Genomic DNA, 14,816 nt, shown 5'->3' with positions numbered 1-14,816 from the left:
TAAGAAACAGCAAGGGGCAGCAAACATTGGTAGGAGTTGTTTATAGGCCACCAAACAGTAGTGTGGGGCATGGCATTAATCAGGAGATTAATGTAGCATGGGTAATACAGTAATTATGGGTGATTTCAATCTGCATATAGACTGGGTAAACCTAATGAGCACCAATGCTGTGGAGGACGAGTTTCAGGAGTGTGTTAGGGATGGTTTTCCAGAGCAGTATGTTGAGGAACCGACTGCAGAACAGGCTATTTTAGATCTAATATTATGCAATGAGAAAGGGCTAATTAACAATTTTGTTGTAAAAGCAGCTTCAGGGATGAGTGACCATAAAATGATAGAATTTTACACCATGTTTGAAAATGAGGTAGTTGAAACTGAAACCAGGGTGTTAAATTTGAACAAAGGAAATTATGAAGGTCTGAGGGGCAAACTGGCAGAGGTGGAGTGGGAAAATACATTAAAAGATATGACAAAACATAGGCAATGGACAGTCTTTAAAGAAATATTACATAGTTTACAACAACTATACATTACTCAAGGCACAAAAACCCCAAAAGTAAAGGCAGTCAACCGTGGATAACAAAGGAAGTTAAGGCTTGTATAAAATTAAAAGAAAAGGCCTATAAAGTTGCCAGAAATAGTAGAAAACCTGAGGATTGAGAGGATTTTAGAATACAGCAAAGGAGGACGAAGAAACTGATAAAGGGAGAACAGAATATGAATGTATAGCTAGAAAAAATATAAAAACGGACTGTCAAGGTTTCTATAGGTATGTAAAAAAGAAATGTTTGGCTAAGACAAATTTGGGTCCATTACAGGTAGAATTTGGAGAATTTATAACGGGGAATAGAGAAATGGGAGAGAAGCGAAATGATTACTTTGCGTCTGTCTTCACTGAGGAAGAGACAAGAAATCTCCCAGAATTAGCGATCCAAGGGATTAGGGGGAATGAGGAATTGAAGGAAATTAGTATCAGTAAGAACATTGTATTGGAGAAATTAATGGGGCTGAAGGTTGATAAGTCCCCAGGACCTGATATTCTACATCCCAGAGTGTTGAAAAACTATGGAGATAGTGGATGCACTGGTGATCATCTTCCACAATTCTATAGATGCTGGAACGGTTCCTGCAGATTGGAAATGTCACCCCATTATTTAAAAAGGGAGGGAGAGAAAACAGGGAATTACAGACCTGCTATAGCCTTACATCAGTCGTTGGGAAAATGCTAGAATCTATTCTAAAGGATGTGATAAATGGACACTTGGATAATAATGATCTGATTGGCCATAGTCAACATGGATTTATGAATGGAAAATCACGTTTGACGAACCTGTTGGGAGTTTTCTGAGGGGGTTACTAACAGAATTGATGAAGGGGAGTCGGTGGACATGGTATACTTGCATTTTCAAAAGGCCTTTGATAAAGTTCCCCACAGGAGGTTGGTTAGCAAAATTAAAGCACACGGGATAGGAGGTAATATACTGGCATGAATTAAGGATTGGTTAACAGGCAGAAAACAGGAGAGCAGAAATAAATGTGTCATTCTCACTGGCAGGCTGTTACTAGTGAGGTACTGCAAGGATCAGTGCTTGGGTCCCAGCTGTTCACAATATATATCAATGATTTGGATGTGGGGACCAAATGTATATTTCCAAGTTCGCAGATGACACAAAACTAGGTGGGAATGTGTGTTGTGAGGAAGATGCAAAGCGGCTTCAAGGGGATTTGGACAGACTTAGTGAGTGGGCAAGAATGTGGTAGATGGAATATAATGTGGAAAAGTGTGAGGTTATTCACTTTGGTAGGAGGAATAGATGTGCAGAGTATTTCTGAAATGGTAAGAGATTAGAAAGTGTAGATGGACAAAGGGACCTGGGTGTCTTCGTCAATAAGTCACTGAAAGTTAACATGCAGGTGCAGCAAGCAATTAAGGAGGCTAATGGTATGTTAGCCTTTATTGCAAGAGGATTTGAGTACAGGAGTAGTGAAGTCTTGCTTCAATTGTATAGAACCCTGGTTAGACCGCACCTGGAGTACTGTTTTGGTCCCCTTACCTTAGGAAGGATATTAGTGCCATAGAGGGAGTGCAACGAAGGTTCACCAGACTTGTTCCGGGATGGCAGGACTGTCCTATGAAGAGAGATTGGGGAAACTGGGCCTGTATTCTCTAGAGATTCGAATAATGAGAGGTGATCTCATTGAAACCTACACAATACTTAAAGGGATAGACAGGGTAGATGTTTCCCCCTGTTGGGGAGTCTAGAACCAGGGGACACAATTTCAAAATAAGGGGGAAGCCACTTAGGACAGAGATGAGGAAAAATTTCTTTACTCAGAGGGTTGTGAATCTTTGGAATTCTCTACCCCAGAGGGCTGTGGAAACTCAGTCATTGAGTATGTTTAAAGCAGAGATTGACAGATTTCTAAATACAAATAACGTAATGGGAAATGAGGATAGTGTGGGAAAAAGGCACTGAAGTGGATGATCAGCCATGATCATACTGAATGGCAGGGCAGGCTCGATAGGAGCAGGAGTAGGCCATTCAGCCTATGTTCCAACTTGGGAGAAGAACCAGTCCTGGGAGTGTTTGATGGGGACAGTGTAGAGGGAGCTTTACTCTCTATCTAACCCTGTGCAGTACCTGTCCTGGGAGTGTGCGATGGGGGACAGTGTAGAGAGAGCTTTACTCTGTATCTGTCTCTGCCCCAGTCCTTATGGCTTAGCTCCAAAACCTTTATCCCCCTTCCCTCCCCTTGAAGAATGAGGACTCATTTTGGTGGGGCGTGTACAGTAGCAGAGTTATGATGTTACTGGGCTAGTAATCCAGAGACATGTTCAAGTCCCACCACGGCAGCTGGGGGGAAATTAAATTCGGTGAGTTAAATAAATCTGCAATAAAATGCTTGTCTAAGTCACGGTGACCGTGAAACTATTGCTTTGTCACAAAAACCCCATCTGGTTCACAGTGCGGGCTGGGGAGACATGACAATCAGCTCAGGAGTGAAACCCAACTCCTGGCTACAACTGGATCCTGAACAAGCCCCCAACGGGGTGCTGACAACAAATTACGATCGGAAGCACTCTAGCTGCGGAATCGCTTCGGCTCTTACCGGGATGGAGGGGCCGGGCGCCGGGGTGGACTGTGTCACCGTGGTGTTGGCCCCGCTCTGCGCCGCTGACACTGTGGTCGCCGTGTTTGTCGTGCCCGCCGTCGCCGTTTCCCCGTGGACCGTCTCCGGGAGGCCCTGGGCGTTGGTGGGCGGTGGCTGGACTGCGGAGAGACAAAGATGGCATTTTTTTGGTGGGGGGTGGGTGAGGAAAACCTACTCCCCCCCCCACCCCCAATCGGCACAATGGCGGGACCCGAGAGAAGGGCACAGCTTCCCCCGCCTCGCACACCCGTCATCACAGCGTCAGACTCTGTGGAGAACCAGGCCACCCGATCTATTCGCTGAGACACTCGGGCACTGAGGGCCTCTCGGTGCCGCCGTTTTAACCGCGCCCCCCACCCCCCCCAACCCCGCTCGGGCACCGCCTCGCAGGGACCCTCCGAGCGACAGGGCTCCCCGCCCCCGTCCTTACCCTGGTTGGCGCCCATGTTGGCAGTGACCGTCGTGGCAGTGTTGGTGGTGTTGGTCTCCGAGGTCTCATGGGGGGGGTTCGAGCAGACCAGCGGCAGGCCCCCGGCCCCTTGCCCCTCCGCCTGCCCGCCCTCGGGCACGTGCGTCAACGCAGGCTGCTCCGTGGTGGGGGAGGCGAGGATGGTCACCGGCAGCTCCTGGATCGACGATGTCTCCACTCCCGTGGGCGCGGCGATCAACGTGACGCGGGTGGTCTCGGACGCAGACTGGTAACAGAGGTGGGGGAGGGGGGGAAGAGGGGGAATAAAACACAGCGACAAATCAGTCACAAGGTCTCGACAACAGCTCTGAACTGGTACAAAAATGCAAACAACCTGCATTTATATCCCGTCTTTATCATTAAAAACCTAACTTAAATGGTACTTTGCTAACAAAAAGTAACAGCGAGCCAGGAGGAGATATTCAGGCAGGCAATCAAAAGCCTGGTCAGAGAAGTAGGTCTGAAGGACTGTCTCATCATAGCACAGATGACCATTCAGCCCGCTGTGTCCATGCTGGCTCTCTGCAAGAGCAACACACCTAGTCCCACTCTCCTACCTCTGGAGAGAGAGAGAGAGAGAGAGTGGGGGGGGGGGACGGAGAGAGAGAGAGAGAGAGGGGGGGAGACGGAGAGAGAGAGAGAGAGAGAGGGGGGGAGACGGAGAGAGAGAGAGAGAGAGAGGGGGGGAGACGGAGAGAGAGAGAGAGAGAGAGGGGGGGAGACGGAGAGAGAGAGAGAGAGAGAGGGGGGGAGACGGAGAGAGAGAGAGAGAGAGAGGGGGGGAGACGGAGAGAGAGAGAGAGAGAGAGGGGGGGAGACGGAGAGAGAGAGGGGGGGAGACGGAGAGAGAGAGGGGGGGGACGGAGAGAGAGAGGGGGGGGACGGAGAGAGAGAGGGGGGGGACGGAGAGAGAGAGGGGGGGGACGGAGAGAGAGAGGGGGGGGACGGAGAGAGAGAGGGGGGGGACGGAGAGAGAGAGGGGGGGGACGGAGAGAGAGAGGGGGGGGACGGAGAGAGAGAGGGGGGGGACGGAGAGAGAGAGGGGGGGGACGGAGAGAGAGAGGGGGGGGACGGAGAGAGAGAGGGGGGGGACGGAGAGAGAGAGGGGGGGGACGGAGAGAGAGAGGGGGGGGACGGAGAGAGAGAGGGGGGGGACGGAGAGAGAGAGGGGGGGGACGGAGAGAGAGAGGGGGGGGACGGAGAGAGAGAGGGGGGGGACGGAGAGAGAGAGGGGGGGGACGGAGAGAGAGAGGGGGGGGACGGAGAGAGAGAGGGGGGGGACGGAGAGAGAGAGGGGGGGGACGGAGAGAGAGAGGGGGGGGACGGAGAGAGAGAGGGGGGGGACGGAGAGAGAGAGGGGGGGGACGGAGAGAGAGAGGGGGGGGACGGAGAGAGAGAGGGGGGGGACGGAGAGAGAGAGGGGGGGGACGGAGAGAGAGAGGGGGGGGACGGAGAGAGAGAGGGGGGGGACGGAGAGAGAGAGGGGGGGGACGGAGAGAGAGAGGGGGGGGACGGAGAGAGAGAGGGGGGGGACGGAGAGAGAGAGGGGGGGGACGGAGAGAGAGAGGGGGGGGACGGAGAGAGAGAGGGGGGGGACGGAGAGAGAGAGGGGGGGGACGGAGAGAGAGAGGGGGGGGACGGAGAGAGAGAGGGGGGGGACGGAGAGAGAGAGGGGGGGGACGGAGAGAGAGAGGGGGGGGACGGAGAGAGAGAGGGGGGGGGACGGAGAGAGAGAGGGGGGGGACGGAGAGAGAGAGGGGGGGGACGGAGAGAGAGAGGGGGGGACGGAGAGAGAGAGGGGGGGGACGGAGAGAGAGAGGGGGGGGACGGAGAGAGAGAGGGGGGGGACGGAGAGAGAGAGGGGGGGACGGAGAGAGAGAGGGGGGGGACGGAGAGAGAGAGGGGGGGACGGAGAGAGAGAGGGGGGGGACGGAGAGAGAGAGGGGGGGGACGGAGAGAGAGAGGGGGGGGACGGAGAGAGAGAGGGGGGGGACGGAGAGAGAGAGGGGGGGACGGAGAGAGAGAGGGGGGGGACGGAGAGAGAGAGGGGGGGGACGGAGAGAGAGAGGGGGGGACGGAGAGAGAGAGGGGGGGACGGAGAGAGAGAGGGGGGGGACGGAGAGAGAGAGGGGGGGGACGGAGAGAGAGAGGGGGGGGACGGAGAGAGAGAGGGGGGGGACGGAGAGAGAGAGGGGGGGGACGGAGAGAGAGAGGGGGGGGACGGAGAGAGAGAGGGGGGGGACGGAGAGAGAGAGGGGGGGACGGAGAGAGAGAGGGGGGGGACGGAGAGAGAGGGGGGGGACGGAGAGAGAGAGGGGGGGGACGGAGAGAGAGAGGGGGGGGACGGAGAGAGAGAGGGGGGGACGGAGAGAGAGAGGGGGGGACGGAGAGAGAGAGGGGGGGACGGAGAGAGAGAGGGGGGGGACGGAGAGAGAGAGGGGGGGGACGGAGAGAGAGAGGGGGGGGACGGAGAGAGAGAGGGGGGGGACGGAGAGAGAGAGGGGGGGGACGGAGAGAGAGAGGGGGGGGACGGAGAGAGAGAGGGGGGGACGGAGAGAGAGAGGGGGGGACGGAGAGAGAGAGGGGGGGGACGGAGAGAGAGAGGGGGGGGACGGAGAGAGAGAGGGGGGGGACGGAGAGAGAGAGGGGGGGGACGGAGAGAGAGAGGGGGGGGACGGAGAGAGAGAGGGGGGGGACGGAGAGAGAGAGGGGGGGGACGGAGAGAGAGAGGGGGGGGACGGAGAGAGAGAGGGGGGGGACGGAGAGAGAGAGGGGGGGGACGGAGAGAGAGAGGGGGGGGACGGAGAGAGAGAGGGGGGGGACGGAGAGAGAGAGGGGGGGGACGGAGAGAGAGAGGGGGGGACGGAGAGAGAGAGGGGGGGGACGGAGAGAGAGAGGGGGGGGACGGAGAGAGAGGGGGGGGACGGAGAGAGAGGGGGGGACGGAGAGAGAGAGGGGGGGGACGGAGAGAGAGAGGGGGGGACGGAGAGAGAGAGGGGGGGGACGGAGAGAGAGAGGGGGGGGACGGAGAGAGAGAGGGGGGGACGGAGAGAGAGAGGGGGGGGACGGAGAGAGAGAGGGGGGGACGGAGAGAGAGAGGGGGGGGACGGAGAGAGAGAGGGGGGGACGGAGAGAGAGAGGGGGGGGACGGAGAGAGAGAGGGGGGGGACGGAGAGAGAGAGGGGGGGACGGAGAGAGAGAGGGGGGGGACGGAGAGAGAGAGGGGGGGGACGGAGAGAGAGAGGGGGGGGACGGAGAGAGAGAGGGGGGGACGGAGAGAGAGAGGGGGGGGACGGAGAGAGAGAGGGGGGGGACGGAGAGAGAGAGGGGGGGGACGGAGAGAGAGAGGGGGGGGACGGAGAGAGAGGGGGGGGACGGAGAGAGAGAGGGGGGGACGGAGAGAGAGAGGGGGGGGACGGAGAGAGAGAGGGGGGGGACGGAGAGAGAGAGGGGGGGGACGGAGAGAGAGAGGGGGGGGGACGGAGAGAGAGAGGGGGGGGACGGAGAGAGAGAGGGGGGGGACGGAGAGAGAGAGGGGGGGGACGGAGAGAGAGAGGGGGGGGACGGAGAGAGAGAGGGGGGGGACGGAGAGAGAGAGGGGGGGGACGGAGAGAGAGAGGGGGGGGACGGAGAGAGAGAGGGGGGGGACGGAGAGAGAGAGGGGGGGGACGGAGAGAGAGAGGGGGGGGACGGAGAGAGAGAGGGGGGGGACGGAGAGAGAGAGGGGGGGACGGAGAGAGAGAGGGGGGGGACGGAGAGAGAGAGGGGGGGGACGGAGAGAGAGAGGGGGGGGACGGAGAGAGAGAGGGGGGGGACGGAGAGAGAGAGGGGGGGGACGGAGAGAGAGAGGGGGGGGACGGAGAGAGAGAGGGGGGGGACGGAGAGAGAGAGGGGGGGGACGGAGAGAGAGAGGGGGGGGACGGAGAGAGAGAGGGGGGGGACGGAGAGAGAGAGGGGGGGGACGGAGAGAGAGAGGGGGGGGACGGAGAGAGAGAGGGGGGGGACGGAGAGAGAGAGGGGGGGGACGGAGAGAGAGAGGGGGGGGACGGAGAGAGAGAGGGGGGGACGGAGAGAGAGAGGGGGGGACGGAGAGAGAGAGGGGGGGGACGGAGAGAGAGAGGGGGGGGACGGAGAGAGAGAGGGGGGGACGGAGAGAGAGAGGGGGGGGACGGAGAGAGAGAGGGGGGGACGGAGAGAGAGAGGGGGGGGACGGAGAGAGAGAGGGGGGGGACGGAGAGAGAGAGGGGGGGGACGGAGAGAGAGAGGGGGGGGACGGAGAGAGAGAGGGGGGGGACGGAGAGAGAGAGGGGGGGACGGAGAGAGAGAGGGGGGGGACGGAGAGAGAGAGGGGGGGGACGGAGAGAGAGAGGGGGGGGACGGAGAGAGAGAGGGGGGGACGGAGAGAGAGAGGGGGGGGACGGAGAGAGAGAGGGGGGGGACGGAGAGAGAGAGGGGGGGGACGGAGAGAGAGAGGGGGGGGACGGAGAGAGAGAGGGGGGGGGACGGAGAGAGAGAGGGGGGGGACGGAGAGAGAGAGGGGGGGACGGAGAGAGAGAGGGGGGGACGGAGAGAGAGAGGGGGGGACGGAGAGAGAGAGGGGGGGGACGGAGAGAGAGAGGGGGGGACGGAGAGAGAGAGGGGGGGGACGGAGAGAGAGAGGGGGGGACGGAGAGAGAGAGGGGGGGGACGGAGAGAGAGAGGGGGGGGACGGAGAGAGAGAGGGGGGGGACGGAGAGAGAGAGGGGGGGGACGGAGAGAGAGAGGGGGGGGACGGAGAGAGAGAGGGGGGGACGGAGAGAGAGAGGGGGGGGACGGAGAGAGAGAGGGGGGGGACGGAGAGAGAGAGGGGGGGGACGGAGAGAGAGAGGGGGGGGACGGAGAGAGAGAGGGGGGGACGGAGAGAGAGAGGGGGGGGACGGAGAGAGAGAGGGGGGGGACGGAGAGAGAGAGGGGGGGGACGGAGAGAGAGAGGGGGGGGACGGAGAGAGAGAGGGGGGGGGACGGAGAGAGAGAGGGGGGGGACGGAGAGAGAGAGGGGGGGGACGGAGAGAGAGAGGGGGGGGGACGGAGAGAGAGAGGGGGGGGACGGAGAGAGAGAGGGGGGGGGACGGAGAGAGAGAGGGGGGGACGGAGAGAGAGAGGGGGGGGACGGAGAGAGAGAGGGGGGGGACGGAGAGAGAGAGGGGGGGACGGAGAGAGAGAGGGGGGGGACGGAGAGAGAGAGGGGGGGGACGGAGAGAGAGAGGGGGGGGACGGAGAGAGAGAGGGGGGGGACGGAGAGAGAGAGGGGGGGGACGGAGAGAGAGAGGGGGGGGACGGAGAGAGAGAGGGGGGGGACGGAGAGAGAGAGGGGGGGGACGGAGAGAGAGAGGGGGGGGACGGAGAGAGAGAGGGGGGGGACGGAGAGAGAGAGGGGGGGGACGGAGAGAGAGAGGGGGGGGACGGAGAGAGAGAGGGGGGGACGGAGAGAGAGAGGGGGGGGACGGAGAGAGAGAGGGGGGGGGACGGAGAGAGAGAGGGGGGGGACGGAGAGAGAGAGGGGGGGGACGGAGAGAGAGAGGGGGGGGACGGAGAGAGAGAGGGGGGGACGGAGAGAGAGAGGGGGGGGACGGAGAGAGAGAGGGGGGGGACGGAGAGAGAGAGGGGGGGGACGGAGAGAGAGAGGGGGGGGACGGAGAGAGAGAGGGGGGGGACGGAGAGAGAGAGGGGGGGGACGGAGAGAGAGGGGGGGGGGACGGAGAGAGAGGGGGGGGACGGAGAGAGAGGGGGGGGGACGGAGAGAGAGGGGGGGGGGGACGGAGAGAGAGGGGGGGGGGGACGGAGAGAGGGGCGGAGCAATGGAAATCGGGGGTGGCTCAAGTGGCCGGGATTGGAGGAGCGCAGAGATCTCGGAGGAGGTGACAGAGATAGGGAGGAAGGAGGCGAGGGCCATGGGAGGATTTGAAGACAAGGATGAGAACTTCTTTTTAAAAAAAAAATCACCGGGACGGGAGCCAAAGTCGATCACTGAGCCCACTGGCAGCAACCATCAATTTTCCACACCCCCTACTCCTTGGTGGGCACAGGTACACAGGGTCACCCTCCAGTATCTTGCCCATTGGCCTTCCCCGGTGAGCTAGGGACCAGCGGATATGGCTACTGGACCAGCCCTCGGCCCTGAGCTTAGATCCCACCGTAACAAGCTGAATCCCATCAATCGAGTTTCACTCTTGCTTCCAGGTCAGAAGGTCAAGCCTTGCATCAGGGACACGAGCATAAAATCCAGGCTGACACTCCCCAGTGCAGGACTGTGGAAGGGCAGCAGTGCCAGAGGGGCAGTTTTTCAGATCAGATGTTAAACCAAGGCCCCCGTCCACCCATTCAAGTGGATCTAACAGCTCCCGCGGTCACTACCACCAAGAGCAGCTGGGGACGCGGAGGTTTTCCCCAATGTCCTGAGGCCCAATATTTACCCCTTTATTGCTGAAAACAAGAGACATTTTGTCGAACATTTTGTTTAAATGGCAAACAAAATTTGGCTGTTAACTGTCGGTCACCATAATCTGGCACATTCTCCATGGCAACGCCTCTACCAATCAGAGTCCACTTGCCAACCAATCAGCACTCCCTTATCATACAGTATAAATTTGTTGCTTTCCCTTGCATTGGTATTCTCGCGAATTGTCCTGATGAGTGCAAGACGCAAAGCTTCGACAAAAAGTCTCAAGTTCTGTACTAACAAGCGACTATTTATCCAGTATCACTGAAATAGATGATCAATCGGTGTCACTGATGCACTGCCGTGCGTGGGAGCTTGCTGTGCTTCAGGCATCACGACAGTGACAGCCCTTTTGGGAAAGTCCTGCATTGGCTGTGGAGCGCCTTGGGACCCGAGGCGGTGAACGGTGCTATGGAAATGCATGTCTTTCCGTAGGTGCATCCACAACGGTCCAATTGTCACAGCAAAGGAGGCGGGGAGCTTCCCGATTTCCTCAGCACCAGCGGCAGAGAGGAAGAGGAAGCCGCTGCTTGACCTGGAGGCGACGGTTGTTAATAAAAATATATATAAAACGCACGCACCCCGTTAGTCACCAACTTGTGACTGAAAGCCGACTCTACCTGTATCGCGATGGACGGCGTGGAGGTGGTGGTGAGGCTGCCCGCCGCTGCCAGGTTGGCCTGTGCCGCAGAGACGGTGATGACTGCCGGGTTGATCAGCTGGCTGGAGAAGCTCCCCCTGGTGCCGGTGAGGCTGGTGGTGGCGGCGGCCCCGCCGCCGAGGGCTGCGGTCCCTCCGATGGAGCCCGTCACGGTGCCCAGAGTGGTCACGCCTGCAAGGTGTCGAGAGTCAGATCAGCCAAGGGGTGGGACTGGAATAAGGGCGGTGCCTCTTGCCCCAAACCCGCACAGGAGGTCACAGAAGCCCCGAGTGAGAAAAATCGTTATTTTGCTCAAGGTTATGTCACTGCCCGTGGTGTCGGCCAATGTCTCAGTGAGTCTCGCTCATACGATCACGTGAATTAGGAGCAGGCCACTCGGCCCCTCAAGTCTGCTCCACCATTCAATAAGTTCATGGCTGAACTGATTACTCCACATTTGCACCTACCCCCGATAACCTCCCACCCCCTTGCTGATCAAGAATCTATCTACCTCTGCCTTAAAAATATTCAGACTCTGCTTCCACCGCCTTTTGAGGAAGAGAGAGTTCCAAAGACGACCCTCAGAGAAAAAATTTCTCCTCATCTCGGTCTCAAATGGGCGACCCCTTATGTTTAAACAGTGACCCCTTAGTTCGAGATTCTCCCACAAGGGGAAACATCCTTTCCACATCCACCCTGTCAAGACCCCTCAGAATCTTATATGTTTCAATCAAGTCGCCTCTTACTCTTCTAAATTCCAGCAGATACAAGCCGAGCCTGTCCAATCTTTCCCTATAAGACAACCCGCCCATTCCAGGTACTAGTCTAGTAAACCTTCTCTGAACTGCCTCCAACGCATTTACATCCTTCCTTAAATAAGACCAGTACTGTACACAGTACTCCAGATGTGGTCTCACCAATGCCCTGGATCGCTGATGCATAACCTTGCTACTTTTGCATTCAATTCCCCTCGCGATAAACGATAATATTCTATTAGCTTTCCTAACTACATGCTGTAGCTGCAGACTAACCTTTTGCGATTCATGCACTAGGACACCCAGATGACACATGCCTGGTTGTGGGTTTGAGCCCCGGAGAGCCGAGAGCAGAGTCTCTCGATCATCCCCACTGTGCTTTTGACCGGGAGCGAATTGACTCGAGGCCCTTGGATTAAATAAAACCTGGGGGCGCCCTCCTCCAGTTGAAAGAGGAGGCCGGGCTCTGCGTGCAAACCGTATCGGCCGCACGCTACAGCTCGTCGATGAAAAGGGAGACGGACTCGATTTTCACCCTGCCCTCCAGCTGCTGATCGGAGGCCCCCCCCATTTAAAAAACAAAAAGCACACACAACGCTAGTCTAGAACATATTTGCCCCTTAAATAACCATCCCACTTCCGTTAAATCTCGCTCCCTTGCCCTCCGATTCTCTGTATTCAGTAGGAACAGGAAGAGGCTATTCAGCCCCTCGAGTCTGCTCTGCTGTTCAATTAGATCCCGGCTGATCTGTATCTTGACCCCATCTCCCCGCCTTGGTTCCGTAAGCCTTAACGAACAAAAAAATGCATCAATCTCAGCTTTGAAATTTCCAATTGACCCCGCCCCCACCCCCCCCAGCCTCGACAGCTTTCTGGGGGAGAGAGTTCCAGATTTCCACTTCCCCCTTTGTGTGAAGAAGTGCTTCCCGACGTCACCCCTGAAGGGCCTGGCTCGGATTTTAAGCTTCCGCCCTCCTCCCCACCCCTTGCTCTGGATTCCACGCACCAGAGGAAACAGTTTCTCCCTACCGAATCCTTTAAGCATCTTAAAACGCACCGATTAAAATCACCCCTCAATCTTCCACACTCGGGGCAACACGAGCCCGGTCTGTGCAACCTGCCCCTGGTAGCTTAACCCTTTCAGCCCGAGTATCATTCTGGGGAAGGGGCGAGCCAAAGCTTTTACGTAACTGGAACGCAACACCCGTCCCTTTGCACTCCTGTATTTTTTTTTTTAAACTCTGCTCAGGGACCAATGGGATGTAACTCGTGAGACCACACCTGGAGAACTGTGGGTGGTTTTGGTCTCCTTACCCGAGGAAGGACATACTTGCCCTAGATGGATGGTCCTGTGAGGAGAGACTGAACAGACCAGGCCTATATTTCCCCGGAGCTTCGAAGAACAAGAGGTAAATCACATCGAAACAGAAAATTCTTCAGCGGCTTGACAGGGAAGATGCTAAGAGTACGCTTCCCCTGTAGAACACGAAGTGTGGGGCACAGTCTCAGTACGAGGACTGAGATGAGGAGAAATTCCTTCAGTCGGAGGGTTCTGAATCTTTGGAATTCTCCACTCCGGGATGCTCGGTGGTTGAGTCAAGACTGAGATTGATCGATCCTTTGGGACTTAAGGGGGTTTGGGGATAGTGCGGGAAGGTGGGGGTGTAGGCGGAGGATCGGCCATGATCCTGTTAAACGCCGAAGCGGGCTCGAGTGCTTCCCCCACCACCCCCCGTGTGCTTCTGTTTGAGGTCGCCGCTCTGTTCTCCAAAACGTACCTGTGGTGCCCTTCACCACCAGCGTGGTGACGGCCGGCTTCACCGCCGACACGGTCACCGGTGTGACCAGCCGCATTCCACTGACGGGGACGGTCCGGAGGATGGTGCCGGGCTGCCCCGGGGCTCCTTTTAGCAACACCTGTCGAGAAACATAGGGAGGGAGCGGAAAAAAAAAAAACATTAAATAAATGTTTCAGCGCCGGGCACAGTGATCGCCCCCGAACTCTCCGCACCCACCAGCCACAAAACCCAAACGGCGCTACAGATGATGCGTCAGCCGGGTAGGCCTAAAGAAGATATTTATACTTGCGGGCGAGCTGATAAACCCAGCGGGGAATTCAGGAGAAACCTCTTCATCCAGAGAATGTGGGACTCGCTACCACAGGGAGTGGTTGAAGTGAATACTATCGATGTATTTAAGGGGAAGCTGGACAATCACATGAGAAAGGAATAGAAGGATATGGCAATAAGGGGGAGATGAAGAGGGGGGGGCCCCACGTGGAGCAGAAACACCAGCACAGAGCAGATGGGCCGAAGGGCCTGGTTCTGTGCTGTGAATACTTTCAAGTACTCTGCAGTACTGAGGGAGTGCTGCACTGCCGAAGGTGCTGTCTTTTGGATGAGGTATTAAACCAAAAGGCCCCATCTGCCCTCTCAGAGGTGAACATTAAAGGCTTGTTAGGCCTCAGCTGGAGTACTGCGTCCAATCCTGGGCGCCACACTTGTGGAAGGGTGTCAAGGCCTTGGAGAGATCTCTCTTCCCCGCTCGACCCTGCGCACTAACCTGCGTCAGCCCTTGCTGGCCTGTCCCTCCGCTGATCTTTGGCACGGCAGTAATGATTTTGGCAGGGCTGTTTGTGCCCGCTGTTATCACCTTTGTGGTGAAGATTGTGATCGGAGATTTCATCCCAGTATTGCTCGTGACTCCTGTGTTTGAAATAAACATGTAACTTTTTTTTTTAAAATGTAGTTATATAACGCGAAGCAAACACACGGAACTGAGACGATCTACACCGAGACCTGGCTGAAGCCCCGTTGCTCAATCCCTCGAGTCGGGACGGAAGGGGACAGGGAGTTTGCTTTCACATCCATCAACCAGGACCCTCCTCTCCCACTAACGAGGGGTTTAACCACCATTAATGAAAGGGCCTACCCCCATCAGGTATCAATTAAGTCACCTTGGTTGGAAGACTAAAAAAAAAAGAACTTTTTAAAATAGTGAGAGACTGTGAAATGTTTGCATTCAGAGGGACTTGGGTCCCAGTAAGTTAACATGCAGGTACAGCAAACAATTAGGAAGGTAAATGATACAAAGGGATTAGGGTACAAGAGTAAGGAAGTCTTACTACAATTATACAGGGTATGAGTGAGCCCACACCTGGAGTTTCGATCTCATCTAAGGAAGGACATACTTTCCCTAGAGAGCATGCACGGGAGGTCCAGTACACTGGTTCCTGGGATGAGGGGGATTGTCCTATGAGGAGAGATTGAGTAGACTAGGCCTGTACTCCCTAGAGTTTAGAAGAATGAGAGGTGACCTCAT

At 57.4% G+C, this 14,816-nt stretch overlaps 1 protein-coding gene across 1 annotated transcript in view; it reads right to left on the bottom strand.

Annotated features, from left to right (window-relative positions):
* The window catches only part of LOC137358238 (host cell factor 1-like), a 50,568-nt gene that overhangs the window by 7,671 nt on the left and 28,081 nt on the right, over positions 1–14,816 (bottom strand). The window contains 5 exon segments of the mRNA XM_068024128.1: positions 3,112–3,272; positions 3,584–3,848; positions 10,721–10,932; positions 13,274–13,412; positions 14,058–14,200. Coding sequence (XP_067880229.1) covers positions 3,112–3,272; positions 3,584–3,848; positions 10,721–10,932; positions 13,274–13,412; positions 14,058–14,200 — 920 coding nt within the window.

The sequence above is a fragment of the Heterodontus francisci genome, chromosome 49 (genome assembly GCF_036365525.1).
Source record: "Heterodontus francisci isolate sHetFra1 chromosome 49, sHetFra1.hap1, whole genome shotgun sequence".
In the NCBI taxonomy this organism is placed as follows: Eukaryota; Metazoa; Chordata; class Chondrichthyes; order Heterodontiformes; family Heterodontidae; genus Heterodontus; species Heterodontus francisci.
The sequence above is the reverse complement of the archived record's forward strand: the minus strand, read 5'-3'. Positions and strand labels throughout refer to the sequence as shown.